Source organism: Engystomops pustulosus, chromosome 1, assembly GCF_040894005.1.
Source record: "Engystomops pustulosus chromosome 1, aEngPut4.maternal, whole genome shotgun sequence".
In the NCBI taxonomy this organism is placed as follows: Eukaryota; Metazoa; Chordata; class Amphibia; order Anura; family Leptodactylidae; genus Engystomops; species Engystomops pustulosus.
In genome coordinates this window covers 11,942,971-11,965,358 of record NC_092411.1, presented here as the reverse complement: position 1 = coordinate 11,965,358, position 22,388 = coordinate 11,942,971, and the positions used below count along the sequence as shown (strand labels likewise).

The following is a 22,388-nucleotide window of genomic DNA, read 5'->3' as shown; positions in this document are numbered from 1 at the left end:
TTCTGTTGCTCAAAAAGCCACGCCTGATGTGATCTCAAAGATCTTAGCTTCAATTATCAGCATGTTTCCAGGTGCTATAGAACAGAATAAAGGGGCTTCTAAAGTGGCACTGCTCCTGTTCCCAATAAACTTGACTCATCTCATGTGAAAATGAGTCATATTTGGGGGAGATTTATTTATAGGTAAAAGGCTGAGATTTCACCTAAAAGATGGAATTCTAGAAAGGACATTTCATCCATGACCTGAGGGGACTAGTAGTTTAGTGGGGTAAAACTGTGTACTGTACCACCTTATCATATAAAGACCTGTCTTTCATATAAAGACAGAAATGGGTCTTATAATGCGGATCCCACAGCGCAGTGATGGCAAACCTTTTAGAGACCGAGTGCCCAAACTACAACCAAAGTCCAGTTATTTTCCGTGAAGTGCCAACGTGCCATTTTAAGCAGTAACTTATTGCTACCAGTTCTTCCACTTCTTTAATTGTATCGCCCCCCCTGAGGCCATCAATACAGTTGAAAGAAGGAGGGCAAATTCAGACTATCATTGTAGCTTCCCTCCCGGGTCTCTCTGTACAGGAAGAATGTTAGGTCCAGCAGGATGAGCTCCAAAGATAATGCAGTTCTGTCAACACCTTCTCACTTTTCAAGCAGTTCCAAACAGTCAATGAAGTGTCGCTGTAAAATAGTGCTAAAAGCAACATCTTATAAGTTGCCTGTGACTGTGGGAAAATTTAATGGATTTGGTCCTGTTTGGTGAACTCTGTCCTGGGCTGATGGCCTGAGTGCCCACAGAAAGGGCTCTGAGTGCCACCTCTGGCACCAGTGCCATAGGTTCGCCATCACTGCCACAGCGTTTCTTCCAGTGGAGGATATCGCAACATGTAATTGGACCTCCTTGTAGACTCCGGCACTCCTGTCCCTAAAAGGGAACCCCCACCTGAGGTGCGGTGACGGTATATTGATATCATATGTTGGTCTACCTTAGAGGGCGGCGTCTTGCTTTCTATTTCCTATTTGGTTAAAGGGAACCTGTCAGTAGGTTTGGAGTCCCTGAGCATAGCTTCATGCATTTGGAGGTGAGGGTCATAAACCTTGTTACCTTACCTGTCTCGGTGGCCCTATTTCTGAAACTCCAGGTAACGGAAGTCCTTGAATCCTCTAGGATCCTCAATGCGCATAGGGAAGCAGAGGTCTGCCCTCCTTGCTTCACTGCGCCTGCGTCTGAACTCGCGCCAGGATTTGGAAGTGGACAATAAGCCAATAGTTATAATAATTGACCTCTTGTCATAAGACAGACAGGGCTCTGATAAGAGTTACCACTTCCCATCCTATGTTATTATACTGTATATGATGTGTTTGTATCTCGCCAGGAGTGAAGGAGTCGCATCAGATGAGTATCTTTAAGATCATAGCCTCCATTCTGCACCTGGGGAACATAGAGATCGTCTCAGAGCGGGACGGGGAGTCCAGCAGCTGCTCGGTAAGGAATATTCTGGAATCACTTCCATTATAGAATGGGCCATTAGCTGTACATTACATTATGTACCAATGCTAGTCAGGGGATACAAGAAAATCTACAGAGAACCAAATCGGAAAATCTAGAACCACTAGAGACCTGAAAGCCCCAGGGAAGAATAGTTCAAAGGATGATAGTAAAATAAGCCGTATAACACCGCTATACACAGGGACTTACAAATTCATGTCTTTTGCATCATTGGGAAGGGGGTCTACACCTGTGGGAGACCCCAATGTTATTGGCCAATGTAGAAATGAATATGACTAGTGTAGATGGAGATCCATCGCCTGCGGATGCTGTCCATTTGCCCAATCTATTATCCAAGCCTCATTGAACTGAGTGACGAGCGGCTCTGCTGCAGCCAGCGGTGCTATACGGTGCATTGATGCAGATACGCATTGACTAATTCATTAATGGCTCCACTCACTTACATCATTGTTACAGGCCGTAACAGGATTGACCTGATGGAGCTGCTCCATTAATTGCTGCAGTTCTGATGACTTGTAGACACAAAGGGGCTCATTGACTAAGGGTCCGCGGACCGCACTATCGTTGGATATTCCGACTATTTCCGATTTGCACCGCATTTAGCAGGGGATATTGGCACACGCGATCTGATTTTGGCGCTGGCTTTCCTGCAGCACAAATCGGGAGGCGTGGCTGTCGGATGGTCCGACTGATTCGGACTGAGCGCGGGATTTAACATTTAAATTGTGTCGCAAGCCCCAGCACTTACATGCACCAGGAAGAAGAAGACGAACTTCGGCGGACCTGAGCGGTGAAGCGACACATGCAGGATATCGGGCGCACGATGTAAGTGAAAGCTGGTGCATTCTCGTTGGGGACCGCACAGGGACGAGTAAATAAATGTACCCCAATATATACATTGGTGCAGAAAACCTGTACTGACACCTAGTGGTATTGGACCCGGTGATGGTCCCGCAGCCTCCGGTGATTGTCCCGCTGCCATTGGAGATTGTCCCGCAGCCTCCGGTGATTGTCCCGCAGTCACCGGTGATTGTTTCGCAGCCTCATGACTTGTAGACACTATGGGGCTCATTTACTAAGGGTCCGAACGCCGCACTTACGTGGGGTTTCCGGAATATTTCCGTTTTGCGCCGAATTGCCACAGGATTTTGGCGCACGCGATTGGATTGTGACGCATCAGTGCCGACTTTCACGCGACAGAAATGGGGGGGCGTGGCCGTTGGAAAACCCGACGGATTCGGAAAAACCACAGAATTGAAAAAAAAAAAAATTTGTCACAAAAATAGCACTCGCATACACCGGAACGAAGGAGGTGAATTCCAGCGGACCTCGGTGCAGCAGCGACACCTAGTGGACATCGGGCGCACGACCTTAGTGAATCCCGGCAGAACCCGAATCAGCGTCGGAGAACGCAACGCTGGATCGCGAATGAACCAAGTAAGTAAATCTACATACAATAGAGCCGAAAACCTGTACTGACACCTAGTGGTATCACATCTATGGACCGTAACCCTGCAAGCCACCAGTGATGGTCCCGCAGACACCGGTGAAAATTTACATTGTTCATTTCCAGTGTCCAAACTTCCCAGGTCATGTAAACTCTACAGATGCATACTGTATCTTCAGTTGTTCAGTATACATTCTTCTATGTATTTTCTATACCATCATCCATCCCTCTTCTCTTCCCTATTCACCAGAAAGGAGACGAGCATCTGAACCACTTCTGCTCCTTGCTTGGGGTGGAGCACGACCAGATGGAGCATTGGCTGTGCCACCGCAAACTGGTCACCACGTCAGAGACTTACGTGAAGAACATGTCAGTCCAGCAAGCGGTCAACGCCAGGAACGCTCTGGCCAAGCACATCTACGCCCAGCTCTTCAACTGGATAGTGCAACATGTGAACAAGGCTCTGCACACCACCAGCAAGCAGCACTCCTTTATCGGGGTGCTAGATATATACGGGTAAGAGCCATCTATGCTGCTTCTTCTACATGTCTGTAGGTTATTAAACAAAGGAGACAGAAAGGATTAAAGGGATTGACCTTTAATCTTGGCCTCTATCTACCTGGTGATAAGTGGGGTCTGACCACCACAACCTCAATTATGAGAGTTGGGGTCCTGTTCCATTGAATTGATGGAGAGGCAGGTTGAACCTGCAGTTTGATACTCCATTCATTCCCTTTAATAATTTTTGCTATACTAATAATAATAATAATTCTTTATTTATATAGCGCACACAGATTACGCAGCGCTGCACAAAGCATGTCAAATTGGCCCCTGTCCCCAATGGGGCTCACAATCTAATCAACCTACCAGTATGTTTTGGAGTGTGGGAGGAAACCGGAGGAAACCCACGCAAACACAGAGAGAACATATAAACTCTCTGCAGATGTGGACCTGGGTGGGACTTGAACCCAGGACCCCAGCACTGCAAGGCTGTAATGCTAACCACTAAGCCAAAGTGCTTAAGCAGTGGCCTCATGTTACACCTATGGTTTCAGTCAATTAAAGGAAATCTAACATCAAAATCAGTCACAGTAAACCGTGTAAATCTTCTTATATTTGTTATCCGTGGCCTCCTTCCTAATAAAATCAACTTTTTATGTTATACTAATGAGCATGACGTTCTCTGGAGGTGTTACCAGAACCTATTCATGCTGCAGCTTCACTGGCTATTACACTGTCTCTTCTTCCCCTTGCTCCGTTATCTCTTTCTGTTGTTATCTCTCACAAATAGGAGGGGGAAGTGCCCCTGCACAGTGTAACAGTCTGTGAATCTGCAGCTTGGAGGGGGCCCTGATAACACTCATTAGCATAATTTTAAAAGTTGATTTTGGAAGGAAAGAGGACATGGATAAGAAATATAAGAAGATACCACAGTCCCGGTGCCTGGATCTATCAGTAATGTCCCTGGTTTATCAGGATGGATTTTGATGGGAGATTTCCTTTAAAGGACACCTACCACTTGAAGTGGCAGGTTTCAGAAGAAAATACCGAGCACCAGCTCAGGGTGAGCTGGTGCCGGAGCTTATTTTTGTTAGTGTTTTAAACCGCGGTATCGCGGTTTAAAACACTTTTTAAACTTTATAGCCGGCGCTTACCATGCGCGCGGCTCTCCTTCACTTCCTATGTAGCCGCGTGCATGGTAAGCGCCGAGCGTGTACCTCCCTGCGCCGGCTATAAAGTTTAAAAAGTGTTTTAAACCGCGGTACCGCGGTTTAAAACACTAACAAAAATCAGCTCCGGCACCAGCTCACCCTGAGCTGGTGCCCGGTATTTCCATCGGAAACCTGCCACTTCAAGTGGTAGGTTTCCTTTAAAGTAAAGGGTCATAAATAGTCAATAATTACTGACCCTACAGTCAACTTCTTTAGCATATAATTACTGGATCAGACTACATTCAGGGTTTGTTTGTAGTCTGTAACCATAGAGACAAATGATTAACTGTATACACAGCACTATAGAGAATTTCTTTACCAAGTTCAATTGATCCAGGAAAATGTGACATTTGTGGGGTCAGAATAGGAATATTTGTGGTTTCCCCTCCCCTTGCGGTATCCTGTCTCCAGTATTGGGATGATGTATGGGGTCTAGCAGGGGGGCGGTATCATTATTTCGGTGCTGCGTTGCTTCGGGCCCCAGGACGTAAATGATCGGATAATGTGAATCTTCTGCACAATTCGGCGCCGCTGCTCGGAGAAGCCTCCGACAGGCGCATTGCGTCTCCTTAATTGTCCTCCGAGATTATGGAGTCTCAGAACAGATGAATGGACGCTTTCCCTCACTTATAATAGGACAATTAGTATTTTCAGCACCGAGTGCGGCCATCGCCTGAGCGCACTGCACACAATGAAAACTTTTTAATTTTTTTTTAGAAAACTAAGGGAAAAAATGTAAAGCAGCTTAATATTGCACCACAGCGGTGAGGGAGGATTATACAGGATTGTTATACACTCCTGGGGCTCGGAGCGATTGTTTGGGGGGGGATTATTGACCTTATTTATTTTGCAAATTTAATACATACAAATACATACCTGTACCTATCGATATAAGCTATAAATGGGGGGCAGGTTTGCTGTATCCGTATCATTATCTGCACAGGTTGTGACACCTATATCGACTGAAAGTTACCAGGAGTGATCCTGTTAGGAACTTGTAGCTTGCGCAATAATTAAAGGGGGACTTCAGTTTTTAAAAAGCCATATCTTAAGTTAAAGCCATTTATTTAAAGGCCTCATCCACATTCAGGATCCCTTTAATCATTCCATTGGTTAAGCTGCATCCTAGTGCCACACAACCACCAAGTGGCAGAAATGGGGCATTGCAGTGAATTGTGATTTGTTATTTTGTATCTGTTAACCTGAAAGGCTTAAATGTTGTATTTATCAGATAAATGTTACATGTATCTTCCTGCAGGTTATCAGGCTCATGATTGGCTGGCACCCTGGAAAGTCCCAGAACATAGAGATGATAAATTCTTTCTCTGTCCCAGACTTCTGGGTCATTTCGTTTTGACTCTTAGTCTCATTCTAGAGATTAGTTCTCCTTCTGACACTCTGTTCTTCTGAATGTGTCTCTGTGTGCTGCTACCACAGTTATTGCTATCTTGCTGCTGATGTAGCAGAGCCCATCTGGCTTCATAGGAGATGATTCCCAGTGAAGCTGACCACCGGTTTACTGACATTCCTGCAAGCCAATGGCGCTCAATGGGGGTCATTTACTAAGGGCCCGATCCGCGTTTTCCTGATGTGTTACCCGAATATTTCCGATTTGCGACGATTTTCCCTGTATTTCCCCGGGTTTTTGGCGCACGCGATCGTATTGTGGCGCATTGGCGCCGGCATGCACGCGACGGAAATCGGGGGCGTGGCCGAACGAAAACCCAACTGATTCGGAAAAAACGCCGCATTTAAAAAAAAAATGTGTCTCGAAAATTGCACTTACCTTCACTCAGCCCGGCTCGGTGTATTCCAGTGCGTTCCGATGCTCTCCAGCGCAGCAGCGCCACCTGGTGCACGGCGGAGGAACTGCCTTAATAAATCCCGGCCGGACCCGAATCCAGCGCAGAGAACGCGCCGCTGGATCGCGAATGGGCCGGGTAAGTAAATCTGCCCCATTATCTCCACAGCCCTGCTAGCCTCAAAGGAAGGAGTTATCGCCAGCCTGCTGTGCTGCTGTTAACCCATTAATGACCCAGGCCCTTTTTTTTGTTTTTGCATTCCCATTTTTTACTCCCCTCCTCCAAAAATCTATAACTTTTTATTTTTCAAAGTAAAGAGCTGTGTGAGGGCCATGACGGGATTACACGCAGTGAATAACCGTTATTGAAGCAGCGATACCTAACATGTTTATAAGTTTTACTGTTTATTTTTATACCAGTTCTAGAGATTTGATTTGAATTTTTATGTTTTTTTTTTTACATTTTAACTTTTCAAAAAAAAATCTTTTTTTTTACTATTTTTCCAACGCCCTATTGTACTTTAACCCTAAGTTGTCTGATTGATTCTACCATACACAGCCATACTACAGTATAGCCGTATATGGGGATTTTACTGACCATTTATTAGGTATAAGTTCCTGCTGTCCCTGAATGCTGCCCCGGTGTGATAGTTCTAGTAGTTTTCAGATGAGCAAAGGTCAGAAAACAAGATATCCGGCCAGTTATCTGCTTGGAGTGACGGCATTTTTATTGCTCAAATGGTCTGGCTGCAGCTTCACTGCCAGTAAATATAGTCGAGTTGCAATACCAAGCACAGCCACTATATGATATGTGGCACTATTGCTAACCAGTAGACAACCAACTTGTATAGACATCTACATACATGCAGTAAATGAGGTCCTCCTTGTCTGCAGCAATGTATTGATGGGCAGACTTGCTGGTCAGTGTGTTTGGAAAGCTGGGTAACGGTCAGCACCCCACTTCACTGGGTTCCAATGAAACTGCTGTCTTTCAGGGTTATGGAAAAGCTGAACTGATTCTTTTCCTCTTCCTCTGCAGGTTCGAGACGTTCGAAATAAACAGCTTTGAACAATTCTGCATCAACTATGCCAACGAGAAGCTACAGCAGCAGTTTAACTCAGTATGTCGGCTCCAGACTCCTCTCCTTAACCCCCAGATTTATATTATAGTATTGTACTTTATCTAAATGCACTGTACTGTTTCCTCACACTGCTGTGCTCTGTGCTCTCTGCAGCCAGTGTTAGGTATTGTCCCTGGAGATATGTGTAATCATACCTTATGTATGTTTTTAGTAGCAGCAGGACTGTAAAAGAAGGCTTTATATTCTAGTATTGTACTTTTATCTAAGTGCACAGGGGCCTTTTCCTCACACTGCTGTGCTCTTAGCTCTCTGCAGCCAGTGTTAGGTATTGTCCTCGGAGAGATGTGTAATCAGACCTTTGTGTTTGTTGTTAGTAGCAGCAGGACTGTGATATATCTATTAACATTCCAAGTTTGTAGCCTCTCAAAGTGGCACTATAAGGGGTCCTCACACTGCTGTGCTCCTAACATCCTCCATACGAGACACCGTTCCGATGAAGCCAGCAGCAGCCTGTGGGTTTTAGCACTTCAGTCTCTGTTCTCCTTGCAGCACGTGTTCAAACTGGAGCAGGAGGAATACATGAAGGAGCAGATCCCCTGGACCCTCATTGACTTCTATGATAACCAGCCCTGCATTGACCTGATTGAGGCCAAACTTGGAATTCTGGACCTTCTGGATGAGGAGTGTAAGGTGAGTCTGGACAGTAAGTGGCCATTTCTGTCAATGAATGTAGCAGCAGAAATCCTGCAGACCATTGCATATGCTTGCAGACTGTTGGTAAAGTTACCCTTATTCTGGTGCCGAATCTAGAGAAAAACCTTAAAGCCCCTGATGCTGCTCCCCCATTTTTCTGCAGGAGGTGCAGTCTGAGGCAAGAGGCTCAACTCCCCTCATGGCTGGTGCATCCCCTGACCATAAGCCTATTTTCTCAGTCTTGTTTAGAGCTCTTTTATATCACCATTATTTCTGTTTCAGAGTTTTGAGTTGCTCAGACCTTCAGAGGTTTCCATTCACTGACTAATAGCTGAGATCTTACAAGCAATAATAATCGTATTCCGTAGCACTTTACAGATTATGGGGGAAACATATACAAATAAAATAAAACATTACAGAATAATAACAGTCTTATGGAACAATAGGGATGAGGGCCCTGCTCCCAAGAGCTTACAGTCTATGAGGATGAGGGGTGACACAAGAGCTTACAGTCTATGAGGATGAGGAGGTGACACAAGAGCTTACAGTCTATGAGGATGAGGGGGTGACACAAGAGCTTACAGTCTATGAGGATGAGGGGGTGACACAAGAGCTTACAGTCTATGAGGATGAGGGGGTGACACAAGAGCTTACAGTCTATGAGGATGAGGAGTGACACAAGAGCTTACAGTCTATGAGAATGAGGAGGTGACACAAGAGCTTACAGTCTGAGGATGAGGAGGTGACACAAGAGCTTATAGTCTATGAGGGTGAGGGGGTGACACAAGAGCTTACAGTCTATGAGGATGAGGGTGTGACACAAGAGCTTACAGTCTATGAGGATGAGGGGTGACACAAGAGCTTACAGTCTATGAGGATGAGGGGTGACACAAGAGCTTACAGTCTATGAGGATGAGGGGGTGACACAAGAGCTTACAGTCTATGAGGATGAGGGAGGACACAAGAGCTTACAGTCTATGAGGATGAGGGGGTGACACAAGAGCTTACAGTCTATGAGGATGAGGGGGTGACACAAGAGCTTACAGTCTATGAGGATGAGGAGGTGACACAAGAGCTTACAGTCTATGAGGATGAGGGGGTGACACAAGAGCTTACAGTCTATGAGGAAGAGCGGGTGACACAAGAGCTTACAGTCTATGAGGATGAGGGGGTGACACAAGAGCTTACAGTCTATGAGGATGAGGGGGTGACACAAGAGCTTACAGTCTATGAGGATGAGGGGGGTGACACAAGAGCTTACAGTCTATGAGGATGAGGGGTGACACAAGAGCTTACAGTCTATGAGGATGAGGGGATGACACAAGAGCTTACAGTCTATGAGGATGAGGGGGGTGACACAAGAGCTTACAGTCTATGAGGATGAGGGGGTGACACAAGAGCTTACAGTCTATGAGGATGAGGGGGTGACACTAGAGTTGTAAGAAGAATAATAAGAAGAGTTGTAATAAATAACAATGCTGCTTGAATATTTATATTATATTATATAGAGAGTTTAAGGTCAAGTAGCACTGGCACAGCTTTGCAGCTTCTATACATGGCAGCCTATAGTAGTAATTATCGTAGCTGTTTGTCTTCAGGTCCCTAAAGGCACAGACAAGAACTGGGCACAGAAGTTGTACGACCGGCATGGCAGCAGTCAGCACTTTAAGAAACCTCGGATGTCTAATATCTCTTTCATTGTCACGCACTTTGCTGACATGGTAAGTGATGTCTCCCTACGGATCAGCACAATCCCGTCACTATCATCAGTTATGTCATTGTATCTCCTCAGTGTCATCCGCAGGTCAATATTCTGCAGTGATTACTTTCTTTGCATCTTTATGATTTGTTGTTTGTTTTTTTTATGCAGAGCTCCAAATCCACTGCATAGATGTTCTGGCTACCTGCAGCCACCACTAGGGGGAGATTATGAGCTCATTGCAGACTGGTTTACTTGTCTATCCCTCTATGTAGAATTCTCCCTCTAGTGGTAGCTGCAGGCAGCCAGCATTTTGTGTTTTAACTCTGTTCAGAGGATTTGGAGCTCTGTTTTAGAAAATAAGGTTCCAAACATCCTGAAAATGTAATATTTTTGATAAAGTATAAGCAGGAGAGACCTCCAATGTATAATATATAGTTGCTGAATAAAGGGAATGTATCTGTACCATGCAGACTGCAAGCAGTGTTGGTTATTGCCCCTCGAGAGATGTTCATTCCGACTTATGTGTTTGTTGTAAGTAGCAGCTGGACTGTGAAATATTTATTTATATTCCAGGATTGTACTGGGAGGGCATGTCCTCACACTGCTGTGCTCTGTGCAGATATTGTTAGGTAATGTCCTTGGAGACCTGTGTAATCATACTTTTGGGTGTGTTGTGTGTGTTGTTAGTAGCAGCAGAATTGTGAAATGTGGATTTTTAATCCAGGATTTGTAACTTCTCCAAGTGCACTTGTGGGGGCATGTCCTCACACTGCTGTGTCCAGTGCTCACTGCAGACAGTGTTAGGCATTGCCCCTGGAGAGCTGTGTAATCATTACTTTGTGTGTGTTGCTAGTAGCAGCAGGACTGTAAGATATGGATATATGTTCCAGGATTGTAGCTTCTCTAAGTGCACTAGGGGCGTGTCCTCACACTGCTGTGCTCTCTGTATATAGTGTTAAGTATTGTCCCTGTAGAGATGTGTTATCATACTTTTGTGTATGTTGTTCATAGCAGCAGGACTGTGATATATGGATTTATAATCCAGGATTGTGGCTTCTCGGAGTAAACTGAGGTTGTGTCTTTACACTGCTGTGCTCTGTGCTCTCTGCATATATTATTAGGATTTGTTTTTGGAGAAATGTCCAATCATACCTTTGTGTATGTTGTTCGTAGCAGCAGGAGTGTGAAATATGGATTCATATTCCTGAAGTGCACTGGGGGCATGTCCTCACACTGCTGTGCTCTGTGCTCTTTGCTTTGAACTCCTTTTAAGTCCCTCAGTAGTATGATATCCACTGAGATACATTTTACTGTCACATTTACATTGTATAGAGCATGGAGAAGATCTGACCACATAGATGATATATTATGGGGCTCATTGAGTAAGGGCCCTGCGGCCGCGATTCCATCAGGTTTTCCTGAATATTTCCGATTTGCGCTGTTTTGCACCGAATTGCCCCGGGTTTTTGTCGCACGCGATCGGATTGTGGCACCGGCATTCACGCAACGGAAATCGGGGGGCGTGTCCGTCCGACAACCCGACGGATTCGGGAAAACCGATTTGTGTCGCAAGACACGCACTTACATGCACCAGGAACAAGAAGGTGAACTCCGGTGGACCTCGGCGCAGTAACGACACCTGCTGGATATCGGACGCACGACCTTAGTGAATCCCGGCAGACCCGAATCAGCGTCAGACAACGTGCTGCTGGATCGGGACAGACCTGGGTAAGTAAATGTGCCCCTATGTGTTGAGCAGCAGTAGATGGCGGTATATTATCCAGTCGCTGAGCTCGATGATTTCCTTTACTTATTTGGATATAATTACAAATGATGCCCCATCGGGTTCCCCCGCAGCGCCCACTTATGACTCTGTACTCTGAGAAGGTCACAGACAATATTTTGGCACAATGATCTGGTACAATGATATTGGATATTGAGCTGTAGGCAGCCTGACCTTTAAAAACAGAAGGGAACGGTGGAGAACGTAATTTTCGGATCTGAGTGACCACGTAGTGATTTGCGCTTTCCTGGTTGCGTATATTAGAGTACAAGACTTTCTGTTAGGTTTTAGGTTGGAATTGTAAAAAATATGAGATTGGGCCTGTACCTGCCCCAGTGCTCATTGGGGCAGATTTACTTACCCGGTCCTGTCGTGATCCAGCAGCGCGTTGCCCTACGAGGATTCGGGTCTGCCGGGATTCACTAAGGTCCTCTCTGTGGAGGAGTGGGTCTTCGGGCGATTCACTAAGGTAGTGCGCCCGATGTCCACTAGGTGTCGCTGCTCCGCTGAAGTCCATCGGAGTTCACTGGTGTTCACGATCCGTTGCTGGGTGCAGGTAAGTGCGTGTCAAGCGACACTTTTTAAAAAAATATGGCGGTCTTTCCGAATCCGTCAGGCTTAATGACGGACACCCCCCCCCCCCATTTCTGTCGTGTGCATGCCGGCGCTGATGCGCCACAATCCTATTGTGTGCACCAAAACCCGGGGCAATCCAGGGAAAATCGGCGAAAACCGGTAATATTCGGGTAACCCGACGGAAAAACGCGATCCCCCCCCCCCCCATTGTGACACATCTTCCATCTATATGTTCCATAGGTGGAATACCAGTGCGATGGATTCCTGGAGAAGAATCGGGATACAGTGTATGAAGAGCAGATCAATATCCTGAAAGCCAGTAAGGTAAGAATGTATCATGTACATTTTGTATCAATTTCTCACACGTTTAATATGTCTGCTTGCTGTCCGTGAACAAGAACATTTTGATTTACGTCAAGGGGTTAAAGGGGTTGTCCGCTATCGGTGACAATTGATAGTTTTTTTTGAGTAATAAAAAGTTATACAGTTTTCAAAAATATTTTCTGTATCAATTTTCTAGATCTCTGCTTACTGTCATTCTAGGAAGCTTCATTGTTCACTTACTGTGGATAAACACTGATTCATGGTCATGTGATGTCACGCAGGTGCACGGCTCGTTATATCCCTGGTCATGTGATGTCACACAGGTGCACGGCTCGTTATATCCCTGGTCATGTGATGTCACACAGGTGCACGTCTCGTTATTTCCCTGATCATGTGATGGATATAACAAGCCATGCACCTGTGTTACATCACATGACCAGGGATATAAGGAACCGTGCATCGAGGTGACATCACATGACTAGGGATATAATGAGCCATCCACCTATGTGACTGAGAGTTTGTTACAGGAGGTTTAACATCTTATAAAGTGATTTAAGTCACTAACTTATTTCTTACATTTCTGAAATTCCCACTGGTCCAGAGTATTTACCCGACCTCCTCCAGCCATTGACTTCATCTTCCTACTAGCCCTGTCTGGTCGCTACCAATTTTTAGCACTAGTTGTGTTATCTGTGTCTGCATGGCCAGTGGTACCATACCCAGGATCATTAGAGGCCCCTATCCCGGTGGGAACAATAAAGTACCTGTGTTTGACATAAGCATCTTTTACCTAGCCTTGATTATGGATAAATTATTCTTGCCCTGACCTCGCTTGTCCACTGACCACAGCCCTGCTTGCCCTGACCTCGGCTTGTCCACTGACCTTGGCTTGTCCACTGACCACAGCTCTGCTTGTCCTGACCTCGACTTGTCCACTGACTACGGCTCTGCTCCCCCTGACCCCCGGCTTTCCCCCTGACCCCCGGCTTTCCCCCTGACCCCCGGCTTTCCCCCTGACCCCCGGCTTTCCCCCCTGACCCCCGGCTTTTCCACTGACCCCCGGCTTTTCCACTGGCCCCCGGCTTTTCCAATGACCACAGCCCTGCTTGCCCTGACCCCGGCTTGTCCACTGACCTTGGCTTGTCCACTGACCACAGCTCTGCTTGTCCTGACCTCGACTTGTCCACTGACTACGGCTCTGCTCCCCCTGACCCCCGGCTTTCCCCCTGACCCCCGGCTTTCCCCCTGACCCCCGGCTTTCCCACTGACCCCCGGCTTTCCCACTGACCCCCGGCTTTTCCACTGACCCCCGGCTTTTCCACTGGCCCCCGGCTTTTCCACTGACCACGGCTCTGCTTGCCCTGACCTTGGCTTGTCCAATAACATTGTCTTTGCCTGTCCCTTGTCAGGGGTCAGTCCCTAACCAGTCTTATGATAACGGGATGTGTCCGAAATATAAGATAGGAAAGCACCATGTTCTGTGCTGATAGTTTGCTACAATGTATCGGTGGAGTCAAAATGTTTCAGTGTGTTGAGCCTAGAGAAGAATACTGTATCTGGAATATGCTGATATTTCTGTGTGATGTAGTCTATAAAGATCTGTCCGCTCGCTCTACTACTCTGGTCTGATGAGAGATTGACCAGGAAACTCCTTCCAGGATTACAGAGAAGTTTCTATTTTTCTGACAGTATCAACTGGTCGCCGATCTGTTCCAAGAGGACAAGGATCCCGTCCCTCCGACCCCCACAGGAAAATCCAAAATTAGTGTCAGACCAGCAAAGCCGGCGATTAAGAACGCCAATAAAGAACATAAGAAGACGGTGGGACACCAGGTAATGGTCACATTGTATCCCCTGACTTCTCCCGATTTATCACATACACACAACATTCTATGGTTGTATAGAATATGGAGATGGAAGGGGAGATAGAAGGAGCTGACTGTGAGACAACACTGACACAGGCTGCTGCAGCTAATAGTAAGTTTTTATCTCAATCCAAGTCCTATATTCACTTCAGTAGAGGTCAGTACTTCTGTATAATGTCATATATGTTCCTGCTGTGATGGAGTGAGAGAGTTATGGACCGAATCCTCTGCTACTTTCTTTGTGCATTATATGGAGACATCATAGCAGGGTGTGACTGCGAGGCAGAACCTCTTATAATCTTATTGGAGAAATAACTTCTATATGTTCTTTTTCAGTTCCGGAACTCTCTTCATTTGCTGATGGAAACTTTAAATGCAACTACACCTCATTATGTGCGCTGTATTAAACCCAATGATGAAAAGGAGGCATTCAGGTGAGACTGGCAGAATGTACAGTGTCCTAATACTATACATAAGAATAGACTCAAAATGTTACTGATATTCATCTGGTGCTGATTCACATCCTGTATTATACTCCAGAGCTGCACTCACTATTCTGCTGCTGGTGCAGTCACTGTGTACATACATGGCATTACTTATCCTGTACTGATCCTGAGTTACATCCTGTATTATACCCCAGAGCTGCACTCACTTTTCTGCTGCGGGTGCAGTCACTGTGTACATACATGACATTACTTATCCTGTACTGATCCTGAGTTACATCCTGTATTATACCCCAGAGCTGCACTCACTATTCTGCTGCTGGTGCAGTCTCTGTGTACATACATGACATTACTTATCCTGTACTGATCCTGAGTTACATCCTGCATTATACCCCAGAGCTGCACTCACTATTCTGCTGCTGGTGCAGTCACTGTGTACATACATGACATTACTTATCCTGTACTGATCCTGAGTTACATCCTGTATTATACCCCAGAGCTGTACTCACTATTCTGCTGCTGGTGCAGTCACTGTGTACATACATGGCATTACTTATCCTGTACTGACCCTGAGTTACATCCTGTATTATACCCCAGAGCTGCACTCACTATTCTGCTGCTGGTGCAGTCACTGTGTACATACATGACATTACTTATCCTGTACTGATCCTGAGTTACATCCTATATTATACTGCAGAGCTGCACTCACTATTCTGCTGCTGGTGCAGTCACTGTGTACATACATGACATTACTTATCCTGTACTGATCCTGAGTTACATCCTGTATTATACCCCAGAGCTGCATTCACTATTCTGCTGCTGGTGCAGTCACTGTGTACATACATGACATTACTTATCCTGTACTGATCCTGAGTTACATCCTGTATTATACTCCAGAGCTGCACTCACTATTCTGCTGCTGGTGCAGTCACTGTGTACATACATGACATTACTTATCCTGTACTGATCCTGAGTTACATCCTATATTATACTGCAGAGCTGCACTCACTATTGTGGTGGTCATTGTTTCCTTTTGTGTATGTGGAGGAGATACAATATATCATTGGATGAAACTAGGGACATAAAGACAGATTTACGTCTGCTCCTGCCGCACTGCTGTGAATCACTCTCCTAGTACTGAGGTCTGACACTGAGATTAATATGGACCTGCTGTATAGGAACTTCAACCCCTTGTAGATACTGACACCCGGGGACATCTATCAGCCCACAGGGGAAAATATAAAACATAAGATGATGGGACTTGTTGTTCCAGATCACCTGGGATATTATAAATCTCATTGGATCTAGATTTATAGTTACAACTGCGCAAAACATCGCCCTTAACCCGGAGCATCCGTCACCGCATTCCTTTATCATTGTGCACCCAAAATTTATAGTACAATACACAGCATTTTATATCCATTTATAAAAAATGTGCAAATAGTTGACTATTCCAAAAAGATTGTGGATACACAACATCACTGCGATGGGGTCTATTGTGGTTTTAGGGGTCTATCGGTGGGAGGGGAAGGTTATGCTGCCTCGGTGAAAGACTATGGGGCACATTTACTTACCCGTCCGCTCTAATTCCCCGAAAGTGCATTGTGCCGCGCTAAGATCGTGCGCCCGATATCCTGCATGTGTCGCTTCCCCGCTCAGGTCCCCGGAGTTCACCTTCTTCTTCCCGGTACATGTAAGTGCATTGTCTTGCGACACAATTTGAAAGTTAAATCTTGCGCTCAGTCCGAATCAGACGGATCATCCGACGGCACTGCCCCCCGATTTCTGTTGCATGAAAGCAGCACAGCTGCGCCAAAACCCGATCACGTGTGACACAATCCCAGCGCAGACCCCTGTTAAATACCTGTCAAAGCCGCACAAATCCCGAAAACGGCGAACAGTCCGACAAAAGTGCGGTCCGCGACCCATAGTAAATAAGCCCCTATATGTTTACTAAGCTCTCACACTTAGCCTAAAATTATGGAGAGGTTTAGAAGATGTCCCAAGGACATGTCATCTTTAAGGGGTAGGATTGTGCCTGGTCTTAAAGGGTTTTTTTTATCAATATCATGAGGTTTGGACCCCCAGCATCTGCTTTACAGGCGCATGATGTGACACCTGTCAGTCTCATGACCTGGTCAGTACTATGAATGAGGCTGAGTGTCAATACCAAGAACAGCCACTGTACATTGTGTGGCGCTATGCCAGGTAAATAATAATAATAATTCCATTATTTATATAGCGCCACATCAGTCTCTGTCCCCAATGGGGCTCACAATCTAATCAACCTACCAGTATGTTTAGGAGTGTGGGAGGAAACCGGAGGCCCCGGAGGAAACCCACGCAAACATGGAGAGAACATACAAACTATGGAGAGGAATCACCATAGAGCTTGTCTGAATGCTGCAATACCTTGTCTCACCAGTGGGGTGCCGGGCACTGAAGCACCTACCTGATGTACTTACAGGTCATCAGTATTTAAGTCCCACCCAACCCCTTTAATTCCTTATGATCATCACCTTACAAACATTTACATTTGTGAGATTAGCAGATTTGTGGTCCGGTAGATCGTCTGGGGATATTACTTTGGCACTTCATAGGACTTCAGGTGCAAAGCAGGTTAAATGGAAAGCGGCATAAATATTTTGGCACTTTCTGCAAAGTTTTATAAAAGTTGCAAGAGGGCGGAGCTTAGGAAGACTTTCTGCCAGATTTAAAAGAATCTACGCCAGAATTTTTGGTGCCCCCCCCCCCACAGACCAAATTTGTGCAGCAGAAAAGGCACAGGGGATGGTCATGCGCCACTCTATGTGTAGTGGCCAGGTTGTGTTACTGCAGCTCCCCTTCACTTGAATGAAATGTAATGACCTGGTTCTACCACTACGCAGGGAGCTTTTCCAGCTTTCTTCTTTGTGTTACTCTCATAACCAGAGTTTGCTCACTAGTCGGGGTCCCACATGTCGGACCCTCATTGATGTGATATTTGTGATTGATCCTATGCATTATCAATAACAACAGCAAAACCTAATATAAAGCTGCCAGAGAGACATTACAACACATCCGGCGACACATTCGGCTCTGCTGTGTTGGATTTGTTACCAGTCAGACCCTGGAGAGAAGTTTCTACCGGTTGTAAGTGGACCCGTGCGTTATAGATGCCCCCAGTAATGAGATGCAGGACGGGACAGTCGCCCCATTGTCCGCCCCCTATGCTCATTCTCCATGTGTAAGTATATCTGGGCAGAGCTGGATGTCTGGGCGACAGACCCTGGGAACCTGTTATCAGCCGCTTCACAGGGCCTACGCTCAGCCCTCCAGACATGAAGGTAAGCCCCGGCTTGTCCAGAAGGCTAGCAATCATTTCCCTCTGATAATGATTATTTACAGAACAGCGCCACCTCTGACTGCCCGCTGTGTCCGGTACTGCAGCACAGCCCCATTACACAAACTACAAGTGTAGTGCTGAGGAGTATATATGCTGTAACACAGATGTAGCAGAGCTGGAACTTAACGCCGCACGTCCGACATACTCAGCTCTGCTACTGCGTATCATAAAGACAGCTTCCGGCTGGTACAGAGCAGCTGCCATGAAATGGACCGGCATCAGCAGAGCCGGCGATAAACATTTCCAAACACAGATGGGTCTATTGGATCCTGTCTCATTGTTTATAAAGATCCATAAGGATGGAAACCAGAAGGAACAGAAGACAATTTGTTATTTCATGGTTTATGCTGCCATGTCTGATGGATTACATTATAATCCATGAAAATACATGTATAGATTATAAACAAAAATTAAGTGTTTTATAGTAGTTATATCCTTGTACATAGGGGGCAGTATTATAGTAGTTATATTCTTGTACATAGGGGGCAGTATTATAGTAGTTATATCCTTGTACATAGGGGGCAGTATTATAGTAGTTATATTCTTGTACATAGGGGGCAGTATTATAGTAGTTATATCCTTGTACATAGGGGGCAGTATTATAGTAGTTATATTCTTGTACATAGGGGCAGTGTTATAGTAGTTATATTCTGGTACATAGGGGGCAGTATTATAGTAGTTATATTCTGGTACATAGGAGGCAGTATTATAGTAGTTATATTCTTGTACATAGGGAGCAGTATTATAGTAGTTATGAGGAAAGAGCCAAAAAAGGCTCAGGTGTCAGCTCACCTGATTAGCAGCTTGTAGTGAAGGTGGTGCCGTGCAACGATGCAAGACCCGGTCCGGTCCCGGGGGCCAAATTGGAAATGGAGAGGAAAAAAATGATGTCATCGGCAACAGGCAAATGAAGTAAAAAAATTCATCTTTATTTTCAATACATCGTTTAAAAAGTGATCACTGGGGAGAGAAAAAGGTTACGCGTTTCGGACCGAAGAATAGAGGTCCTTATTCGTATGAATCATCATTTTTTTCCTCTCCATTATAGTAGTTATATTCTTGTACATAGGGGGCAGTATTATAGTAGTTATATTCTTGTACATAGGGGGCAGTATTATAGTAGTTATATTCTTGTACATAGGGGGCAGTATTATAGTAGTTATATTCCTGTACATGGGGGCAGTATTATAGTAGTTATATTCTTGTACATAGGGGGCAGTATTATAGTAGTTATATTCTTGTACATAGGGGGCAGTATTATAGTAGTTATATTCCTGTACATAGGGGCAGTATTATAGTAGTTATATTCTTGTACATAGGGGGCAGTATTATAGTAGTTATATTCCTGTACATAGGGGGCAGTATTATAGTAGTTATATTCCTGTACATAGGGTCAGTATTATAGTAGTTATATTCTTGTACATAGGGGCAGTATTATAGTAGTTATATTCCTGTACATAGGGGACAGTATTATAGTAGTTATATTCCTGTACATAGGGGGCAGTATTATAGTAGTTATATTCCTGTACATAGGGGGCAGTATTATAGTAGTTATATTCCTGTACATAGGGGGCAGTATTATAGTAGTTATATTCTTGTACATAGGGGGCAGTATTATAGTAGTTATATTCTTGTACATAGGGGCAGTATTATAGTAGTTATATTCTTGTACATAGGGGGCAGTATTATAGTAGTTATATTCTTGTACATAGGGGCAGTATTATAGTAGTTATATTCCTGTACATAGGGGGCAGTATTATAGTAGTTATATTCTTGTACATAGGGGGCAGTGTTATAGTAGTTATATTCTTGTACATAGGGGGCAGTATTATAGTAGTTATATTCTTGTACATAGGGGGCAGTATTATAGTAGTTATATTCTTGTACATAGGGGGCAGTATTATAGTAGTTAGGGGGCAGTATTATAGTAGTTATATTCTTGTACATAGGGGACAGTATTATAGTAGTTATATTCCTGTACATAGGGGGCAGTATTATAGTAGTTATATTCCTGTACATAGGGGGCAGTATTATAGTAGTTATATTCCTGTACATAGGGGGCAGTATTATAGTAGTTATATTCCTGTACATAGGGGGCAGTATTATAGTAGTTATATCCCTGTACATAGGGGGCAGTATTATAGTAGTTATATTCCTGTACATAGGGGGCAGTATTATAGTAGTTATATTCCTGTACATAGGGGCAGTATTATAGTAGTTATATTCTTGTACATAGGGGGCAGTATTATAGTAGTTATATTCCTGTACATAGGGGGCAGTATTATAGTAGTTAATTCCTGTACATAGGGGGCAGTATTATAGTAGTTATATTCTTGTACATAGGAGGCAGTATTATAGTAGTTCTATTCTTGTACATAGGAGGCAGTATTATAGTAGTTATATTCTTGTACATAGGGGGCAGTATTATAGTAGTTATATTCTTGTACATAGGGGGCAGTATTATAGTAGTTATATTCTTGTACATAGAGGGCAGTATTATAGTAGTTATATTCTTGTACATAGGAGGCAGTATTATAGTAGTTATATTCTTGTACATAGGGGGCAGTATTATAGTAGTTATATCCCTGTACATAGGGGGCAGTATTATAGTAGTTATATTCCTGTACATAGGGGGCAGTATTATAGTAGTTATATTCCTGTACATAGGGGCAGTATTATAGTAGTTATATTCTTGTACATAGGGGGCAGTATTATAGAAGTTATATTCTTGTGCATAGGGGGCAGTGTTATAGTAGTTATATTCTTGTACATAGGGGGCAGTATTATAGTAGTTATATTCCTGTACATAGGGGGCAGTATTATAGTAGTTATATTCCTGTACATAGGGGGCAGTATTATAGTAGTTATATTCCTGTACATAGGGGGCAGTATTATAGTAGTTATATTCCTGTACATAGGGGGCAGTATTATAGTAGTTATATTCTTGTACATAGGGGGCAGTATTATAGTAGTTATATTCTTGTACATAGGGGGCAGTATTATAGTAGTTATATTCTTGTACATAGGGGGCAGTATTATAGTAGTTATATTCTTGTACATAGGGGGCAGTATTATAGTAGTTATATTCCTGTACATAGGGGGCAGTATTATAGTAGTTATATTCTTGTACATAGGGGACAGTATTATAGTAGTTATATTCTTGTACATAGGGGACAGTATTATAGTAGTTATATTCTTGTACATAGGGGGCAGTATTATAGTAGTTATATTCTTGTACATAGGGGGCAGTATTATAGTAGTTCTATTCCTATACATAGGGGCAGTATTATAGTAGTTATATTCTTGTACATAGGGGGCAGTATTATAGTAGTTATATTCTTGTACATAGGGGGCAGTATTATACTAGTTATATTCTTGTACATAGGGGGCAGTATTATAGTAGTTATATTCTTGTACATAGGGGGCAGTATTATAGCAGTTATATTCTTGTACATAGGGGCAGTATTATAGTAGTTATATTCTTGTACATAGGGGGCAGTATTATAGTAGTTATATTCTTGTACATAGGGGGCAGTATTCTATAATGTTATTGTTAGTACAGGAATCATATTTAATATGTCATAGTTTGTGGTTCCAACCTTCGCTGTATTATAAATTGTCAACAATCTCCTATATCTCCTTTCATCTGATTTTCTTATTAAATAAAAGCATAATTTGGGTCTTTGCCTCTTCCGCCAGTTATTTCCTATTACACTTGTGCTGTGTTAGACATAAGCTGCAGACAGATGAGTGACAGCCGGAGCTGAGGCGTTTGTTTTGCTTGATTGTAAATCACAAATTATATAAAACACTCATTAATTTTCTTCTGAGACGATCAATGTTTTTATTTCCAAACATGATGGCGGTATAATCTCTATAATAGCGGCATTGAGAGAGTGATTGGCAGATATCGGAAATTGGCGGGATGTGAGGAACGTTATATATTCAATCTTGAATTGTTTTACAGCTTCGATCCAAAGAGAGCCGTGCAGCAGCTGCGAGCGTGTGGCGTCCTGGAGACCATCCGGATCAGTGCCGCAGGCTACCCCTCCAGGTATGTGGCCCCTCT

General features: G+C 44.2%; 1 protein-coding gene across 2 annotated transcripts in view; it reads left to right on the top strand.

Moving 5' to 3' along the window:
- Positions 1 to 22,388, top strand: part of MYO5B (myosin VB) — a 164,277-nt gene that overhangs the window by 107,981 nt on the left and 33,908 nt on the right. For both annotated transcript variants that reach the window (XM_072133253.1, XM_072133259.1), the window contains exons 9-17: positions 1,373 to 1,482; positions 3,204 to 3,469; positions 7,506 to 7,587; positions 8,098 to 8,238; positions 9,840 to 9,962; positions 12,543 to 12,626; positions 14,316 to 14,459; positions 14,828 to 14,925; positions 22,287 to 22,373. In XM_072133253.1, coding sequence (XP_071989354.1) covers positions 1,373 to 1,482; positions 3,204 to 3,469; positions 7,506 to 7,587; positions 8,098 to 8,238; positions 9,840 to 9,962; positions 12,543 to 12,626; positions 14,316 to 14,459; positions 14,828 to 14,925; positions 22,287 to 22,373 — 1,135 coding nt within the window. The remainder of the gene's footprint in view (positions 1 to 1,372; positions 1,483 to 3,203; positions 3,470 to 7,505; positions 7,588 to 8,097; positions 8,239 to 9,839; positions 9,963 to 12,542; positions 12,627 to 14,315; positions 14,460 to 14,827; positions 14,926 to 22,286; positions 22,374 to 22,388) is intronic.